The 16,845-nt window shown below is 47.2% G+C and overlaps 1 protein-coding gene across 1 annotated transcript in view; it reads left to right on the forward strand.

Annotated features, from left to right (window-relative positions):
* SLIT1 (slit guidance ligand 1) overlaps window positions 1-16,845 on the forward strand; it is an 899,254-nt gene that overhangs the window by 520,803 nt on the left and 361,606 nt on the right. The window contains exon 5 of the mRNA XM_078643589.1: window positions 15,341-15,412. Within this exon, the coding sequence (XP_078499715.1) occupies window positions 15,341-15,412 (72 nt within the window). The remainder of the gene's footprint in view (window positions 1-15,340; window positions 15,413-16,845) is intronic.

Here is a 16,845-nt window from a genome sequence, read left to right on the forward strand (position 1 = left end):
TTTTGGACAGACTCAACCAACGCTTTTTGTCCCAATGAAGGGACTTCATCAAGGCCTACAAAATACACGATTCCAAATTACTACAAAATATTCAGCATATGGCTTTGTGTCCATGTATGACAAGCATTCCAGTATCAAAGTGCTATTTTGTCAGGAGTGATGAAAAATCTTTGCAATGCTGCTCTTATAAATTTGATTTAAATTAGGGCTGACAATTTTATTGAGCTTTACTTATCAACATGGTGTCATCGTTAAGTGAGAGACCACTATGACATCATCAGGTGGGAGCTTTTGCCTGAGACAACACAGCTCCAGACTCATTTATTTATGGGATTCCTAGACAACTAACATGGAGTGAATCCATCTCACGTCTCTGAGGGACAGACGTGGCCTAGACAGGGTGGGATCAGAGGGAGACAGTGTGGCGGCATAGGCTGTTACGAAGCAGACTCAGGAGGATCAGAAGAGGTTACAGAGCGTTTCGTCAGCCGGGTTTCGGTGTAAGCAGTAGTTCACAGTGGCCGGGCTTCAGCACATGATCGACTTGGACATGATCCCATTTGTTCCATTGATTTCACCTTCCTTGGTGTGATTTCTCATCTGAAAGATGGCTTAAAGTGTTACCTTAAATTGTGAGAGTGTGACCAAAGAATGTATTTCATCCTTTTAATCACTGTTCTTTGTTTTATTAATATGTGGAGTTTACATTCATTCACTCACTCATTCGTTCTTTCATCCATTCATTCATTACCTGAAAGATGTTTGACATGCGTGAACCTAGCAAGGATGAGCAGAGCATTTTACAAAGAGCACTTCAGTGTAATGGGAGCATCTCGCGCTGTGCCCGCTGGAGATAGACCCTGATTGTGTGTAGGGTCCGTTTGAGGCCGGATTGAAAAACACATATTGTCATGAAGAGGGAAGGGGAGAGGATGCTAGGCCGTGCACTCGACAGCACACTATGGAGTTGTTTTTGCACTCTACATAGTTACATTTTAGAATTAGCCTTATTTATTTTCCACATATTTACAATTTGCAGCAGAGAGAGATTATGGGGGTGACATAGACCACTGTGGGCAGTCTGCCAACCCACGGTGGTGAAAGAGGCCTGTCCACCCCGGCCGAGCAGACACCACCCACCTCATCAAGAGATCCCACCGGGATCCCTTTTTCCTGAAACACCTTCGGTCTGCACTAAGGGAGCATTTACAGCAAAAACGGCCAGCATGTCATTCCGTGCAATGGAGGCTCGACAGCATGTGTTTTTCTTATACTTTTATACGTGGGATTTCTTTCTAAATATCAAGTAGCAAAGGCCACCAAGTGCATGCGTGTGTGGAGGGGGAGGGCGGGGATGTAGGATTTTGGGGACTGACTAGAATTGTTTTTTGATCTCCATGATTTACATGGTCCTTGCGAAGAAAAAAGAAAGATGTTTTAAGAATCACCCTAGATGGGGCAAGGACTCTGACACCTTGGAACAGAGGCCCTGTGGTGCATTGCCCACTGCCAAGGAGATTATGAGTCGTCTTCCTTCAGGAGTAAAAGCAAGTGCCGGCATCTCTGCGCCCCCTTTCACACACCCAGTCCCAAATAATGACCCACTGTTCAGACAGGATCTATCAGGTAGGGACTCTCCACCTTTACTGTAGGCGGCTTTAGCCTTGAACAGAGTGCCGAGGTAGTCCCTCTATGGTCCCTTTGTTCATCATCCAGCACACTGCACTCAATTATTTTGAATTTATTTATCAGCATTTTTATCGCTCTCACTACACAAATAAACTACTTTTATTTGTTGAAAAGGGGCTAAATGACTCCTGATACCTTTCATGAAGATGACACCTATACTTCCCACAGGCCAGCACCCCTCACTCTTCTGAGCACTTCACTCTTCTGAGCACTTCACTCTTCTGAACACTTCTCACAGGCCAGCAGCTGCATCACTCTTCTGAGCACGACTGGTCTGCTGTGTTCTGTTATGGATTTACGGGACTTAGAGGGCAGCGGGGCTGGTCACCTGGAATATCAGCAGCACCCTGGCCAGTTGCATCGGAGTGGTTCACGCCCAGGGAGCACATGGAATGGCTCTTCAGGGGCTTTTACACCGTCAGGTCACCTGCAGTCATGCGTGTATTTCCTTCTATAGCTGCTTGTGCTGATCATATACAGTTTTTTTTACTCACAGGTCAGCCACCTGCTGGCACTTGCCTCCCCCTCTTGCTGCGTGCAGAGGAAATATGGTGGAGTTCCTGTTTTGCAATTTCAACCTTTACAAAAAGCGATTTTACTTTGTTTGTTGTCCCTCTATGACTGTCATTTCAGGTTTCTTTGGTGAAGTGTGCATCGTAGTTCTCCCTTTCTACTCTTTCTTCCTGTCGTGATTGATTGCTCATCATATCACCTCTGCTTTTATGTATCACCTTCGTCTCATTTCGTAAAGCACTTTGGTTGAAAGCTCTGGTGAAACTACATAAAATAAATAAACTGCCAAGACAGCCACCCTCAAATTAATGCAGCTCCAAGAAATGAAGAAAAATCCTTCAGTTTATTAAGTGCATAATTTATGGTGTGCTTGGGGAGTTCGTTAATTTGTGGATGAAAGCGATCAGTTAAATATTCAATTACCTATTACGCCCATGCAGTTAATTACTGCAAAGCTATTTAATTAGCTAAGCATCAATGTTTGCCCAGGGCAGATACGTTCTGGGCTGTTATACCCAAAAGAAAACGGAAACCTGCAAAGTAATTCTTCTGCATGGTAGATACAAGGGAGGATGTGGGAAGATGCAGGGCTTTGTTTCACTCTGCGAGCTGGGAGGTTTCAAGGCTCACAGCCTGGTTTAGGGCCGGGTGTTTACAGCACTGACCTGATTTAGAGCCGGGTGGATATGGCACAGACCTGATTTACAGCCGGGGGGTATTGGCACTGACCTGATTTAGAGCCTGGTGGTTATGGCATTGAACTTATTTAGAACCAGGTGGTTATGGTACTGACATGATTTAGAACCGGGTGGTTATGGCACTGACCTGGATTAGAGCCAGGTGGTTATCGCACTTACCTGATTTAGAGCCGGGTGGTTATGGCACTGACCTGATTTAGAACCGGGTGGTTATGGCACTGACCTGGATTAGAGCCAGGTGGTTATCGCACTTACCTGATTTAGAGCCGGGTGGTTATGGCACTGACCTGATTTAGAGCCGGGTGGTTATGGTACTGATATGATTTAGAGGCGGGTGGGTATGGCACTGACCTGATTTAGAGTCGGATGGTTATGGTGATGATATGATTTAGAGCCTGGCGGTTATGGCACTGACCTGATTTAGAACTGGGTGGTTATGACAATGACCTGATTTAGAACTGGGTGGTTATGGCAATGACCTGATTTAGAACCTGGTGGTTATGGCACTGACCTGATTTAGAACTGGGTGGTTATGGCAATGACCTGATTTAGAACCTGGTGGTTATGGCACTGACCTGATTTAGAGACGGGTGGTTATTGCACTGACCTGATTTACAGCCGGGTGGTATTGGCACTGACCTGATTCAGAACCAGGTGGTTATGGCACTGACCTGATTTAGAACCGGGTGGTTATGGCACTGACCTGATTTAGAGTTGGATGGTTATGGTGCTGATAGGATTTAGAGGTGGGTGGGTATGGCACTGACCTGATTTAGAACCAGGTGGTTATGGCACTGACCTGATTTAGAGTCGGATGGTTATGGTGCTGATATGATTTAGAGCCGGGTGGTTATGGCACTGACATGATTTACAACTGGGTGGTTATGGCACTGACCTGATTTAGAACCGGGTGGTTATGGCACTGACCTGAATTAGAGCCGGGTGGTTATGGCACTGACCTGATTTAGAACCAGGTGGTTATGGCACTGACCTGGTTTAGAGCCGGTGGTTATGGCACTTTCCTGACTTTATAGCCGGGTGGTTATGGCGGTGACCTGATTTAGAGCCGGCTGGTTATGGCACTGACCTGATGTAGGGTCTGTGGTTATGGCACTGACCTGATTGATTTAGGGCCAATGATTTTGGCACTGACCTGATTTAGAACCGGGTGGTTATGGCACTGACCTGATTTAGAACCAGGTGGTTATGGCACTGACCTGATTTAGAGTCGGGTGGTTATGGCACTGACATGATTTAGAACCGGGTGGTTATGGCACTGACCTGGATTAGAGCCGGGTGGTTATGGCACTTACCTGATTTAGAGCCTGGTGGTTATGGCATTGACCTGATTTAGAACCAGGTGGTTAAGGCACTGACATGATTTAGAACCGGGTGGTTATGGCACTGACTTATAGCCGGGTGTTTATGGCGCTGACCTGATTTAGAGCCGGGCGGTTATGTCACTGACCTGATTTAGAGCCGGGTGGTTTTGGCACTGACCTGATTTGGAGTTAAGTGGTAAAGACATAGAGTTAATAGAGCTAAAGGGTAATAACGTGTGACCTGATTTTGAGTCAGGTGGTAATGTGATGGCCTGATTTAGAGTTAGTAGTAGTGGCACAGGCTAGATTTAGAGTCGGACGCTAATGCCATGGCTAAGATTTACCAATGGATGTTTTTGGCATGGGGCCTGATTTTGAGTAAGGTGGTAGTCGCACAGGGTCTGATTTTGAGGGCCTGATTCACAAAGGGACTCCGCAGTGGTGCTGAGGCTCCACAGTCGTGGTGGAGTCTCCACACTGGTGGTGGAATCTCTGTGCTGCAGCTTCTCATTGAGGAGATTCTGCCATAAGTGCGCAGCCTCCACCATGACAGTGAGCATTGAGTCTTGTGTTAATGTTATGAGGCCGATTTCACGTTTAATGAGAAATCTTCAGATTTCTAGAGGAAGAACAATATCGACCGGAGAATTCATTGGTTAATTTCCGTCTAATTTCCATACAAAATGTTTGGTGCATTTGGCTCTGGATTTAGCGCACCGTCCAGTAATGGTCAATTTTCCATTGTCACCCAACTCTAAAACAGGCCCATTCATGTTACAATATAGTGTGGCTGTAGACCCTGTTTCTCCAGTATTAGGGGTGTCTTTCATAGATTCACATGCTTTAATATCCCCCGTCGTCGAAGTGGGAGTCCCACGGTACATAAAATAGCAGTCATATATGCATGTATACATGAAAAATATAACTAATAAAAATATACATACATATAGTGCAGTAAATTGTAAATTCTAAAAGTACCATAGAACATAATAGGCCCATTGAAAAGCCTAAGGGAGAACTCACTTTAGTAGCATATCTGAGTCATTATGTGTTGGATCACATTCCAGCCAATCAGGCTGTAGCCTCCTCTAGAACCTTCTCCTCAGAAGCCCAAGTCCTCAGATTTTCTACCGCACGTCGTGTGAAGGGAGTCTCCCTGAGCTCTGCTCAGTTTTCTTCAACTTTACCTGTTTTTTCTTCAAGAAAATGTCTTCAAACAAGAAATCCCTGTTTAAAGCCTGCCCTTCATGTGGTAAACTGCGCCTTTTCCACGAGGATCCACACAGTAAATGCATTTACTGTCTCTACCCAGACCATGAGGTGAAAAACTGTAAGTACTGTCGCACTTTCCCTCCTAAGACTCTGAGAGATAGAGAGGCCCGTCTCCTTCTGTGGCTACAGAAGTTGAAGACTTCGGAGTCTGTGGTTTCTGATGTAGAGAGCCTGTCATCTTTTACTTCAAAGTCCTCTCAGAAGCGTGGGGCTGAGACTGAGGTTCCTTCTCCTTTTCTCAAGAAGAGTAGACTGTTGGATCCCTCTAGGATTGTCTCCCCACAGGATTCGCTTCAGGGCACGTCTACGGGACCTGGTTCTCTGACATCTGCGCCCAAAGCCTTACCTACCAGTAAGAAATCTGGTTTTGGCTCGTCGACGGGCTCGTCGACGCGCCCGTCGACGTCTTCAGCGTCGACGAAATCCATTTCTACCACCTCCACGTCGACGACGACATGTTCCATGTCCACCGGCGCTACGTCGACGACGACCACCTCGTCGACGGCGACCTCGAAGGTGAGACCCTTCTCTTCAGTGGTGAAGATCTCGTCGACGACCGTCAAGGATAGACCGTCGACGACGAAGCCGTCGACGCATCCATCGTCGGCGCATACACCGTCGACGAAGACCAAGCCTCCATTCAGCGCCCCGTCGATGACGAAGCCGTCGACGCATCCATCGTCGGCGCATACATCGTCGACGAAGACCAAGCCTCCACCCAGCACCCCTTCGACGGTGCCCCCGTCGACGACGCCTCCGTCGACCAGCACTACCTCGTCGACGGCCTCGTCGACGACTCTCACACCGTCGACGCCTTCGTCGTCGACGGCCAAAGCTCCACTCTCGTCGACGAATAAAGCCCCGCTTCCGTCGACGGGCCCGTCGACGGACAAGGAATCCTCGTCGACGAAGAAAATTCCGTCCAAGTCGACGCCGATGGCCTCTTTGTCGACAATGCACCCGCCTCAGGGTGTTGCTGATGGTGCCGCATTTACGCCAATGGGCTCGTTGGCGTTGCACCAACCTCTACCAAAAACGGCTTCCATCTACACAGTGGTTACTGCTTCTTCTTTGCGGACCATACCACTCATCCAACTGAGTCCTGTGAGGAGTGGCGCTCGTCTTCCAGACAAATTATTCCAGTCTGGTGAGGAAGAATCCGGAAACGATTCGGAAGTGGAAGGATTATTTACACAGGCAACAAGTCCTTCGGATTTGAACATTAAGTGCCAGGTATATAGTGACGAGGGTGATGTGGTGGACAATGTCGAAGATGGGACTGACTTGTTTCCTGTTGATACGTCCGAACCGGTGCCTTCAGAGCCTATTACCCAGATACCTCTGTCCTTGGTGATGAACCTTCAGCACATGCTGGATGATTATAACCGCAGGTTTCCTTCTTCTACTCCTGCTTCTCCAGCACCACTGCCTCCTCCGCAGCCTCAACCGCAACTTCCTCAGGCACCTACACCAGTTTCACCGGCTTCACCGGATGGTGCTCGCCCTGACACTGGCGACGAGGATCCGGATCCTCACAACACAGATGACGACGACAATGACGCCGACATGGCTGAGTGGGACAATTATAGGGCTCAAACACCTTCCACTCCGCCCACCTCGCCTCTACATTCGCCCCCAGTGGACATGGCACATTTCCACAATTTGATGATCCGGGCTACAAAACGGTTTCATCTCAAAGTCGAACAACAACAGCATGAAAGTGACTGCTTTCTATATGACTTTAAAGACATCTCACAAAGGCAATCCCACACTATACCAATCGTGGAATATATTTGGAAGGAAGGCCTTAAATTGATGGAACGTCCCAATTCTGTTCCTGCGGTCTTACCCAGATTGGACAGGAAATACAAAGCACCGGCGTCTTCTCCGGCCTGCTTGGTGTCTCAACCGAAGGCAGATTCGGTAATTACTCAGGCTGCACAAAAAAGATCGCGCAATCCTGCAACGCCACTCACGTCTCCTCCTGATCAGGAAGGCCGCAAATTGGATTCCATAGGAAAAAAATTCACGACCATGGCGGCTACTACAGTGAGGGCGGCAAACACTCTGGCTATACTGGGCCGTTATGACCGCCAGATGTGGTCCGAGATTGCTGCATTGATTCCTCAGCTGCCTGAGGCAATCCGGACAGAAGCACAGGCGATTATTCACGAGGGGGAGTTGATTTCTTCCGAAATCATTGATTGTGCACTCGATATTTCCTCCACGGGATTTCGACAATTGGCGGGGGCTGCAGTTTTGAGGCGTCAAGGCTGGCTGCGCTCTACCACTTTCCGTCCTGAAGTACAGGCAAGAGTCCTAGATTTACCGTATGACGGAGAATTATTGTTTGGCAAACATGTGGATGATGCCCTTGAGGCGATAAAAAAGGACACTGACACTGCGAAATCCTTGGCGAGCCTACAATACAAGAAACGGCCTTTTCGGGGTGCACGGGGTAGAGGCGGAGGCTCCTCTACTTTTCGTGGCTCAAGTCAATATCGTTCATTCAACACCTACAACGATAACAGACAGCGGGGTGCCTATCAATCTCAAACTCGACAATCCACCTCCAGGCCTTACCAAAGGATATCCACTTATAGAGGTGGATCAAACACCAAAAAGCAGTGACTGCCTCAGACCCTTCCTTTTGCCGACCGTACATCTTGGAGGTCGCATCTCGAAATACTTTTACAAATGGTCCACAATCACCTCCGACCAATGGGTCCTGGACGTTATATCCAAAGGACATACTCTGGAATTCACAAAATTTCCACCCACTCATCCACCTTCGGGGCCACCACCCCCTCATTTCAAGGACCTTCTGGCCCAGGTGAACTTAATGATCAAAAAAGGAGCCATCGAACTAGTGCCGCAAGGTCAACGCGGCAAGGGGTTCTATTCCCGCTTTTTCTTAGTCAAGAAGAAGTCGGGGGAATGGCGTCCAATATTGGATCTACGAGCTCTAAACAAATTTCTAATTTCAAAAACTTTTCAGATGTTAACTCTGATCCAAATTCTGAATTTTCTCAATCCAAGCGAGTTCTATTCCACAATCGACCTTCAGGACGCTTACTTCCATGTGCCAATCCACCCCAGACACAGGAAGTATCTCCGCTTCACGGTCGGGCAGCTACACTTCCAATTCAAAGTCCTGCCATTCGGCCTCTGCTCAGCACCAAGGGTTTTTACCAAGATCTTGGCCCCCGTAGCTGCCTTCCTACGTCTCCAAGGTATCCAATTTTACCCATACCTGGACGACTGCCTCATCAAGGCAAGCACTTTTCACCAGACGGAGCAGCACACTCAAGTTTGCGTCTCCCTTTTCCACGCCTTGGGGCTTTCAATCAATTGCCAGAAGTCACACTTTCAACCATCGCAATGGAGAAATTTTCTCGGAGCCTTGCTAGATTCTCGGCAGGGAAAAGTGTTCGTTTCCCAGGAAAGACAGGACCGCATGTTAATGATGGTGCGCTCCCTCCAATCAAAAACTGTCCGTTTCTGTCCGAATGTTCAAATCATTCCTTGGCATGGCCTCCTCGTGCATCCACCTCATTCCAAATTGCAGATTGCACATGAGGACTCTCCAGGAGGAACTGGACAGGCAGTGGAAACAGGTGTCGGGGTCCTTCGAGGACAAGGTCCTTTTAACACCTCGCATACAGAAAGCGCTGGAGTGGTGGGCTCACCCTCCACACATATCTGCGGGCCGTTCATTCCAGGACGAACCCCCAACTCTGACGCTTACGACAGACGCGTCTCTCGAAGGCTGGGGAGCGCATCTCGACGGCATGTCTGTGAAAGGGAAGTGGACGGCAATACAACGAACTTGGCACATCAATCGTCTGGAACTCTTGGCGATTTTCTTAGCCCTCAAATCTTTCCAGAGGTTAGTGCGGGGACACACTTTGCTGGTGAGGACGGACAACACCACCAGCATGCACTACCTCAACAAGCAGGGCGGCACGAGGTCTCTTCCACTTTCTCAACTAGCACAAGAAATATGGGATTGGGCGATTCAACGTCAAATTCATCTCACAGCCATTCACGTGCCAGGTGTGGCCAATGTTCTGGCGGATTCTCTCAGCCGAGCATCATCAGACAATCACGAGTGGGAACTCAATCAGCCCACGGTCGAGTACATCTTCCGGCGGTGGGGCCAGCCACGGATGGATCTTTTCGCGACTGCTGTCAACAAGAAATGCCCACGCTTTGCAAGTCGGCATCCCCACAGAGAGTCGAGCGGGAATGCATTTTCGATCGATTGGTCGAACGATTTCATCTATGCTTTCCCTCCACTTCCTCTGATCCCTCGATTGTTACACAGGATGAGGTTCCAACCTTGTCGCATCATCCTGATCGCACCCAAGTGGCCGAGACGTCCATGGTTCACGGACCTGCTCCTCTTCTCGCAGTCCGATCCGTTGCCACTCCATCCTCTGCCGCACCTCCTCACGATGCAGCAGGGACTAATTTGTCATCCGGATCCAGCATACCTTCAACTCCATGCCTGGAACCTGAGTACAATGAATTTGCACGTTTAACTATTGACAAGGACTGCAGGGAGGTGTTAGCGCGGGCTCGCGCACCCTCCACCATAAAAACGTACCAACTCAAGTGGAAACGTTTCTGTGTCTGGTGCCGCACCAAGGATTTGGACCCAATGACTGCAAAACCTGAACAAATTTTACCTTTCTTTTTATCCCTGGCAAAATCAGGTCTGTCCCACTCAACTCTTAAAGTGTTTCTGGCGGCGATTTCCCGTTTCCGCCATGATGGTTCCACATCTTTATGTTCTTCAAGGATCATTAAACAATTTTACAAGGGCCTTTTTAGGATGTTTCCACCTATCCGTCGCCCTCCGCCTGCCTGGCGCTTGAATTTGGTCTTGTCTCAACTACTTCTACCACCATTTGAACCTATTCACTCGGCAACTCTTAAATTTCTCACGTGGAAAGTTGCTCTCTTACTCGCCTTAACGTCCTCAAGACGTGTCAGTGACATCCAGGCGTTTACCATACAGCCTCCTTTCTTAAAATTCTCCAACGAGGCCGTGACATTACGAACTAATCCTAAGTTCATCCCGAAGGTTCCCAGTGACTTTCATCTCAACGAACCTGTAATTCTGAAGACTTTCTTTCCTGCTCCGCAAACTCCAGCTGAGCGGTCATTGCATTCATTAGATTTGAAACGTTGTCTCAAATTCTACATTCAACGAACTGCACCTATCAGAAAATCGGATCAATTGTTTGTGGCATATGGTCCAACTTGCAAAGGACAACCTGTTACCAAGCAGACTATAACCAGGTGGATCTCCTCTACCATATCCTTCTGCCACCAACGGGCTGGAAAGCCCCTTCCTGCTCCTGTTCGAGCTCATTCAACTAGAGCAGTGTCTACTTCGGCTGCCCTTTTTGCGGGGGTACCCTTACGCCAGATCTGCAATGCTGCTACTTGGTCGAGCAGCCATACTTTTACTAAGCACTACTGCCTGCAATCAACAGACGCCGCGGATGCGGCAGTGGGTCAAGCGGTGCTGCGGAATCTTTTCCAGTAAAGGTGAGCCTCTGTTGCTACCCGCCTCCAGTCATAAAGGTTTTTTCATAATTATGTTTTGGTATTTAGTGCATATTACCATATATATATATATATTTACCTTCTTTGCTTGATGTATTACCTTCATGACTCCTGTGATGTTTTTACTGCTTTCTACTCTATTCAAGCATGTGAATCTATGAAAGACACCCCTAATACTGGAGAAGAACTATAGTTACTTACCTGTAAACTGTGGTTCTCCAGTATTGGTGTCTTTCATAGATTCACATGCGACCCTCCCATCCTCCCCTCAGAGGCTCTCTTTCTCCTCAGGCACTTTTACTTACTCTGTGCTACGAAAATCTGAGGACTTGGGCTTCTGAGGAGAAGGTTCTAGAGGAGGCTACAGCCTGATTGGCTGGAATGTGATCCAACACATAATGACTCAGATATGGTACTAAAGTGAGTTCTCCCTTAGGCTTTTCAATGGGCCTATTATGTTCTATGGTACTTTTAGAATTTACAATTTACTGCACTATATGTATGTATATTTTTATTAGTTATATTTTTCATGTATACATGCATATATGACTGCTATTTTATGTACCGTGGGACTCCCACTTCGACGACGGGGGATATTCAAGCATGTGAATCTATGAAAGACACCAATACTGGAGAACCACAGTTTACAGGTAAGTAACTATAGTTCTTCATGCCTCAATGACACTTCATGTGAACATTCTCATCCACGTGGATTAGGGATTATGGTGGTGTTGGTTTGGTTTGTGGTGAGACTGAACGGCATAGCTCATTTAGGTATTGAGATTTTTGTACATGCAGATGTTATCATTCATAAATATTTCTTTATATATCCATTTAGATTACTAGCACCACACATCATGCTGCAGAAAATAATTTCAGAGCTGAAACGTGTAAACCTGGGCAGACCTGCCAACTTGTAAAAAGTTCCACTGTGTGAGCAGTGGCAGCTCCTCTGCAGTGGCAGATGAGCGTCGCCCCACGGCCTGGCGCAGAGGTAGCAAACGAAAAATAAAACAATGCTCTAGCATCGTTTTATTTTTCATTTGCCAGCTTGTGCATGGAGGGGCGAGACATGGGAGGGCGGATAAGGAGTGCTTGTGCCCTCCCTAAGTGCTCATGTGTGTTTGGCCAGCCGTCTCAGGCCGACCAAAACAACACATGCGCACTTAAGTTTCTCCAGCAGCTGGAGAAACCCCCACAGACTCACAGGCCGGAGCAGGCCGTCTTTTCAGCCCGCTCAGACCAATCCCTGTGCTGCTCAGCAGGACAGGGATTGGCTGGAAGTCTGCTCCAGTGGCTGCTGGGACCCAGGAAGAGGCTAGCAGTAGCGACGCAACGGGGCAGGAGGCCAGAGGCGTCAGGTAATCAAAAAAAGTTATTATTAACCTGTTCCCCACTTCCTCCTGCGCACGCTCTCCCACACTCCCCCACGCTCCATCCTCCCACCCACTCACCACCCTTTATTAGTGGCGGCCGCCACTGTGTGTGAGATAAGGGAGCGAAGCCTTGCAGGGGAGAGACTTTGTCCCTCTTCCACCTGAGGTGCTTCTACCAGCCCTCCCTCTCCCACTTAGGGTAAAAAACTCAAAAGCTTCTGCAGCTGACGTCCTGCGGAGCTAAGAAACCTGCAATTGACAATGGCTGTGCAGTCTGCCAAACAGTAGTGGCCGGTGGTGGGAGTGCTGCAGGCGGTGGGGCGGGTCGCGGGAGGATCAGGGTGGGGGGTAGTAAACTACGGCATACGGCCAAACAGAGGTAAGTAAACAAATTAATAAATAAAACGAATTTCATTGCGCCCGCTGCATTGCCAAATGCTATGCAGTACGCGCAACAAAATTTATTTTATTTATTTATTTGTTTACTTGCCTCCGTTGGGCCATATTCCATAGTTTACTACCCCCCACCCTGCTCCACCCCTACCCCGCCCCACCTCACCGCCCCACAGCACTCCCACCACCGGCCGCTACTGCTGCCAACACGATCTGGAGACCCACTCTGAGCAGGGGTTTCCAGCCCACCTTGTCTTCCACCCTGTGATGCTCTTCATTGGAAGACCGTAAGACGGGAACCAATACTGTGCAGTGTGTCCGTTGGGAAGTCTGCATGGTTTCCTTTAGGTCATTCTGTGCTGTATTCATTCAGCTCAGTTGGCATGTGCCTGTTATCTTTCATGCGTGTTGCAGTATATTCAAAACATAATAAGCACTGAAAATGTTAGGTGGGAGCGTGATATCATAAATTAGCCTTTTCGAAAATTATCCCCACACTGATCTATGGCATGCAAATGCGGCTCATGCATATTCATTTTCGATGAACTGTAAATCTGCCCTCTTTGTCACTCTATGGAAGGATGACGTTTCGCCCTTTCATCCCGTAAAATGAACTCATAAAAAGCAATTAATCTATTATGCAGTATTCATACCGTCAGTCATTCAAAGACTCCATCTTTCTTTGGGTCGGAGCACTGTTGTTTTCTACTCAAGCACACCTGAACGTGTGCTTGTATTTGCAGAGCTCTCTTTGCTTTCAGTGGATTCTGGATTCCTTTGCCCATGGTGCCACTTCCTGCCAACAACGCAGGAGGTGAGACTTCATTATGCTCTGTGCACTGTGCTGCCTGCATGGGGTTCTACATTAGCTGAGGGCTGCTAGCTTTAAAAGCTGAAGCCTGACAGTGGCCTGCATTACTTTCATGTGATTGATTGACAGAAGAATGGGCGCTCAGTTGGCTCTTCCACACCCAACCTGTGTGTGTGTAGGGGAACATCCTTTTCGACGCGGATTTTACACCGCAGTACTTTTAGAACGCGTCCATTACAACGCAAGTCGTAACCACGACTTGCGCTGGAGAGCGCTAGAGAATAAAGAATAGTAAAATTACTATTCCAACACCTTCCCTAGTATCCACGGGGACTGGTGTTGGAATAGTAAATTATATTATTTACTATCCGCGCCCCCAACGCAAGTCGTGGTTACAACTTGCGTTGTAAAAGACGCGTTGTAAAAGCACGCGTTGTGACGGTACGCGTCGTACCGTCATACATCCGTGTGTGTGCGCACACGTGTGTGTGTGTGTGTGTGTGTTTATAAACAGGTCTGGAAAAGGCTTTCACTATCCAGAAGGGTGGTGCTTAAACTTGCTTTAGACCAGTGACCCTCTGGGTGGCTTGGGTTCCTCTTATATATGAACATTATAGTTTATTAAATCAAACACAGGAGAAGGTTTTGTACAGCACACATCCTGAAGTCGTATATTTTGAGGTCTTCTCAAATGTAAGAATGAAGAAAAAGGAGGGAAATTGAAATAAAACTGTTGCCTATGATCACACAATTTTCTAAAGTGGGGTAGTCGGGGTTAATCCCAGGTTTTCTGTTTTCACATTGTGCAATTAAGCATAGAGAGAGCGAGGGAGAAGATAGAGAGAGAGAGAGATATTTGACTTTCGTTATACCCACCATGCCACCACCAGCAACCCCTTACCCCCGCCTAACCTGCTGGCATTAATGCGGCCCTCGGTCACATAGCAGATCAAACATTTTGGCCCCTGGTAAAATGTATGTGAGTTCCCATGCTTTGGACAAAGTTGGAAAACTTGTCAGCAGCCATCAGAGGCAACCTGTTCCAACCCTGATCCTAACGGACAAAGGTTAAAGGGTGGTGCTAAGCAGGTGTGGTCATTGTATGCACCTAGAGAGTCAAAGGTTAGGCATGGAAAGAGGAGGGACGTCATGACTCAATGACATGCATGATGAGACTGACTGCAGGAAGGCCAAGGAAATTAAAACATAAGGACGGGATCCCTTTATTTTATGTTAAATGGCAGTGTGTGCTGAGTTCCTGCTGTCCACGAGGAAGTTAATTTGAAATTATTTTCAGGTGTCTCCTGAAAGTATAGAAGTCATTAAATTTTCTCCATGCTTTACCTGGAAGCAGTAGCAATACCGATTAAATAAATAAAGTATCACTTCAGACGACTACACCACTCTTTCACAAGAGGCACGTGCCACCATGCTTTGATACTAGTGCCTGTGGAGAAAAATCTTTTGAACTGCGCAAAAAATCCTCAATAATTTAACATTAAGTAATAATTCCTTTGCAAGACTCGGCCAGCCTCCACGTGCTGCACCACACTGTACAATATCAAAGCATTTCTTCCTGAACTGGGGTCAGTAGATCTGCAGGAAACTGCTGCACAGAAAGAATTGAAAATGTCAAAGTTATTCTCTGTTTTTTTCTGAAAATTCTGCTGTCTCTCTCTTTCCCTGCAGGGATCTCAGCGAGAATGCGATTCAAGCAATCCCAAGGAAGGCCTTCCGTGGAGCCACCGACCTCAAGAACCTGTGAGTAGCTTGGTGCGAAGGAGTTATGAGTCGGGCTGGTGAAGCAGGTGCAGTGGAAGTGGGGCCTATGGTGCAGGGGTCCCACTGCATCCCAATTACGGTTGTGTTTTACGACCCAGCAAGGAGGGTAGTCGACCATTTTCTTGGCCTGCATTAGAGCCAATGGCAACGTTGCTACGTCATGACTCGTGAGCAGAGCACCTGTCCCCTTCGATGTGGCGCAGTTACACTTACTACTTTGCTCGTTCCCCCTTTCCTCCTCCATGATGTAACGCCAGAGGATGAGATACAGTGAAACTAATTAGAGTGAATTACGGCTTGCCATGCGGAATCCTATTATCTGGGGAAAGCAGCTTTTCCCTTTAGTGGCGTGCGAAACACGAGAAACATAAAACAGATGCAAGCTGCTTTGAATAAAGCCCATAATGATAAATCACTCACATTTTCCCTTTTTATGATGCCATTGTGAATAATGGCCTTATTTAGCAACACTAATAAGGGAGCAGAACAGATGGCAAAACTCTCAGTTTGTGCTACAAGGCCATGAAAATGATCGTATGGCACTAACACTACATACTTAACCCATACATACAAACATATATACATACTTGCATACATACACAACATTGGGAAATACCATCATGGCTTCCTTCCTTGGATCACCCAATAGTTGTATGAACTAGTTTCTCAGTACGAGTGTTTTGTTTCTTTCTTCGTGGGACAAAGTGATTGGCCCCAGTTCCGAATGGCGGGGTTGCCTAATTTTGAATCCACTTCCTGCCTCTTTCTTACAATCCCTGTCTCTTTATCTGAATCCAATTCTTTCTCCTCCTGTTTTCTCCATTCGTCACTGTTTTTTCTAAATTTTGCTTTTTCTTCCTTTATCCCTTTCATGCCACTCCCTCTCTATCTCGTTTGTTCTCAGTCAATGTCTGATGATGAAAAGAAGTCAGGGTCTCCAAAATGAGTGTCAGTGACCCCCTCCTGCAACCACCAAGCCAAATTAAACACTGAGCAGTCCAAGCTCACCATAACATACTTGATCAAGGAACTATAGATCTTGATGGGCACTATACATATCTGAAGTGGCAGAACCTTCCAATTAGCGGACATTTATTTGTGTTGTGCTGTTAATGAGAAATCTGGACCTTGATCTGCATACTTTATTCCTATGAACAAAATATACAATTTGAATAAGACACAAAATTCTGAACCAAAGAGTTCTGCCATTTTCCTGTATTTATTTCATGAAAACATCAACATAATGTTTATGTGAAAGAAGTAAAAGGTAGTCAAACACCTAGAGACCTGCACTAGACAAATTCAGGAGGGAAACAGAGGCAAATTTGGGGGAAATGCATTTTGGACAGCTATTACTGTGCTTCAAAACATCCTCCTTGTCCATCATCTCCTAACAGGAAAACTCTCCAATA

Source organism: Lissotriton helveticus, chromosome 5_1 (assembly GCF_964261635.1).
Source record: "Lissotriton helveticus chromosome 5_1, aLisHel1.1, whole genome shotgun sequence".
NCBI lineage: Eukaryota > Metazoa > Chordata > Amphibia > Caudata > Salamandridae > Lissotriton > Lissotriton helveticus.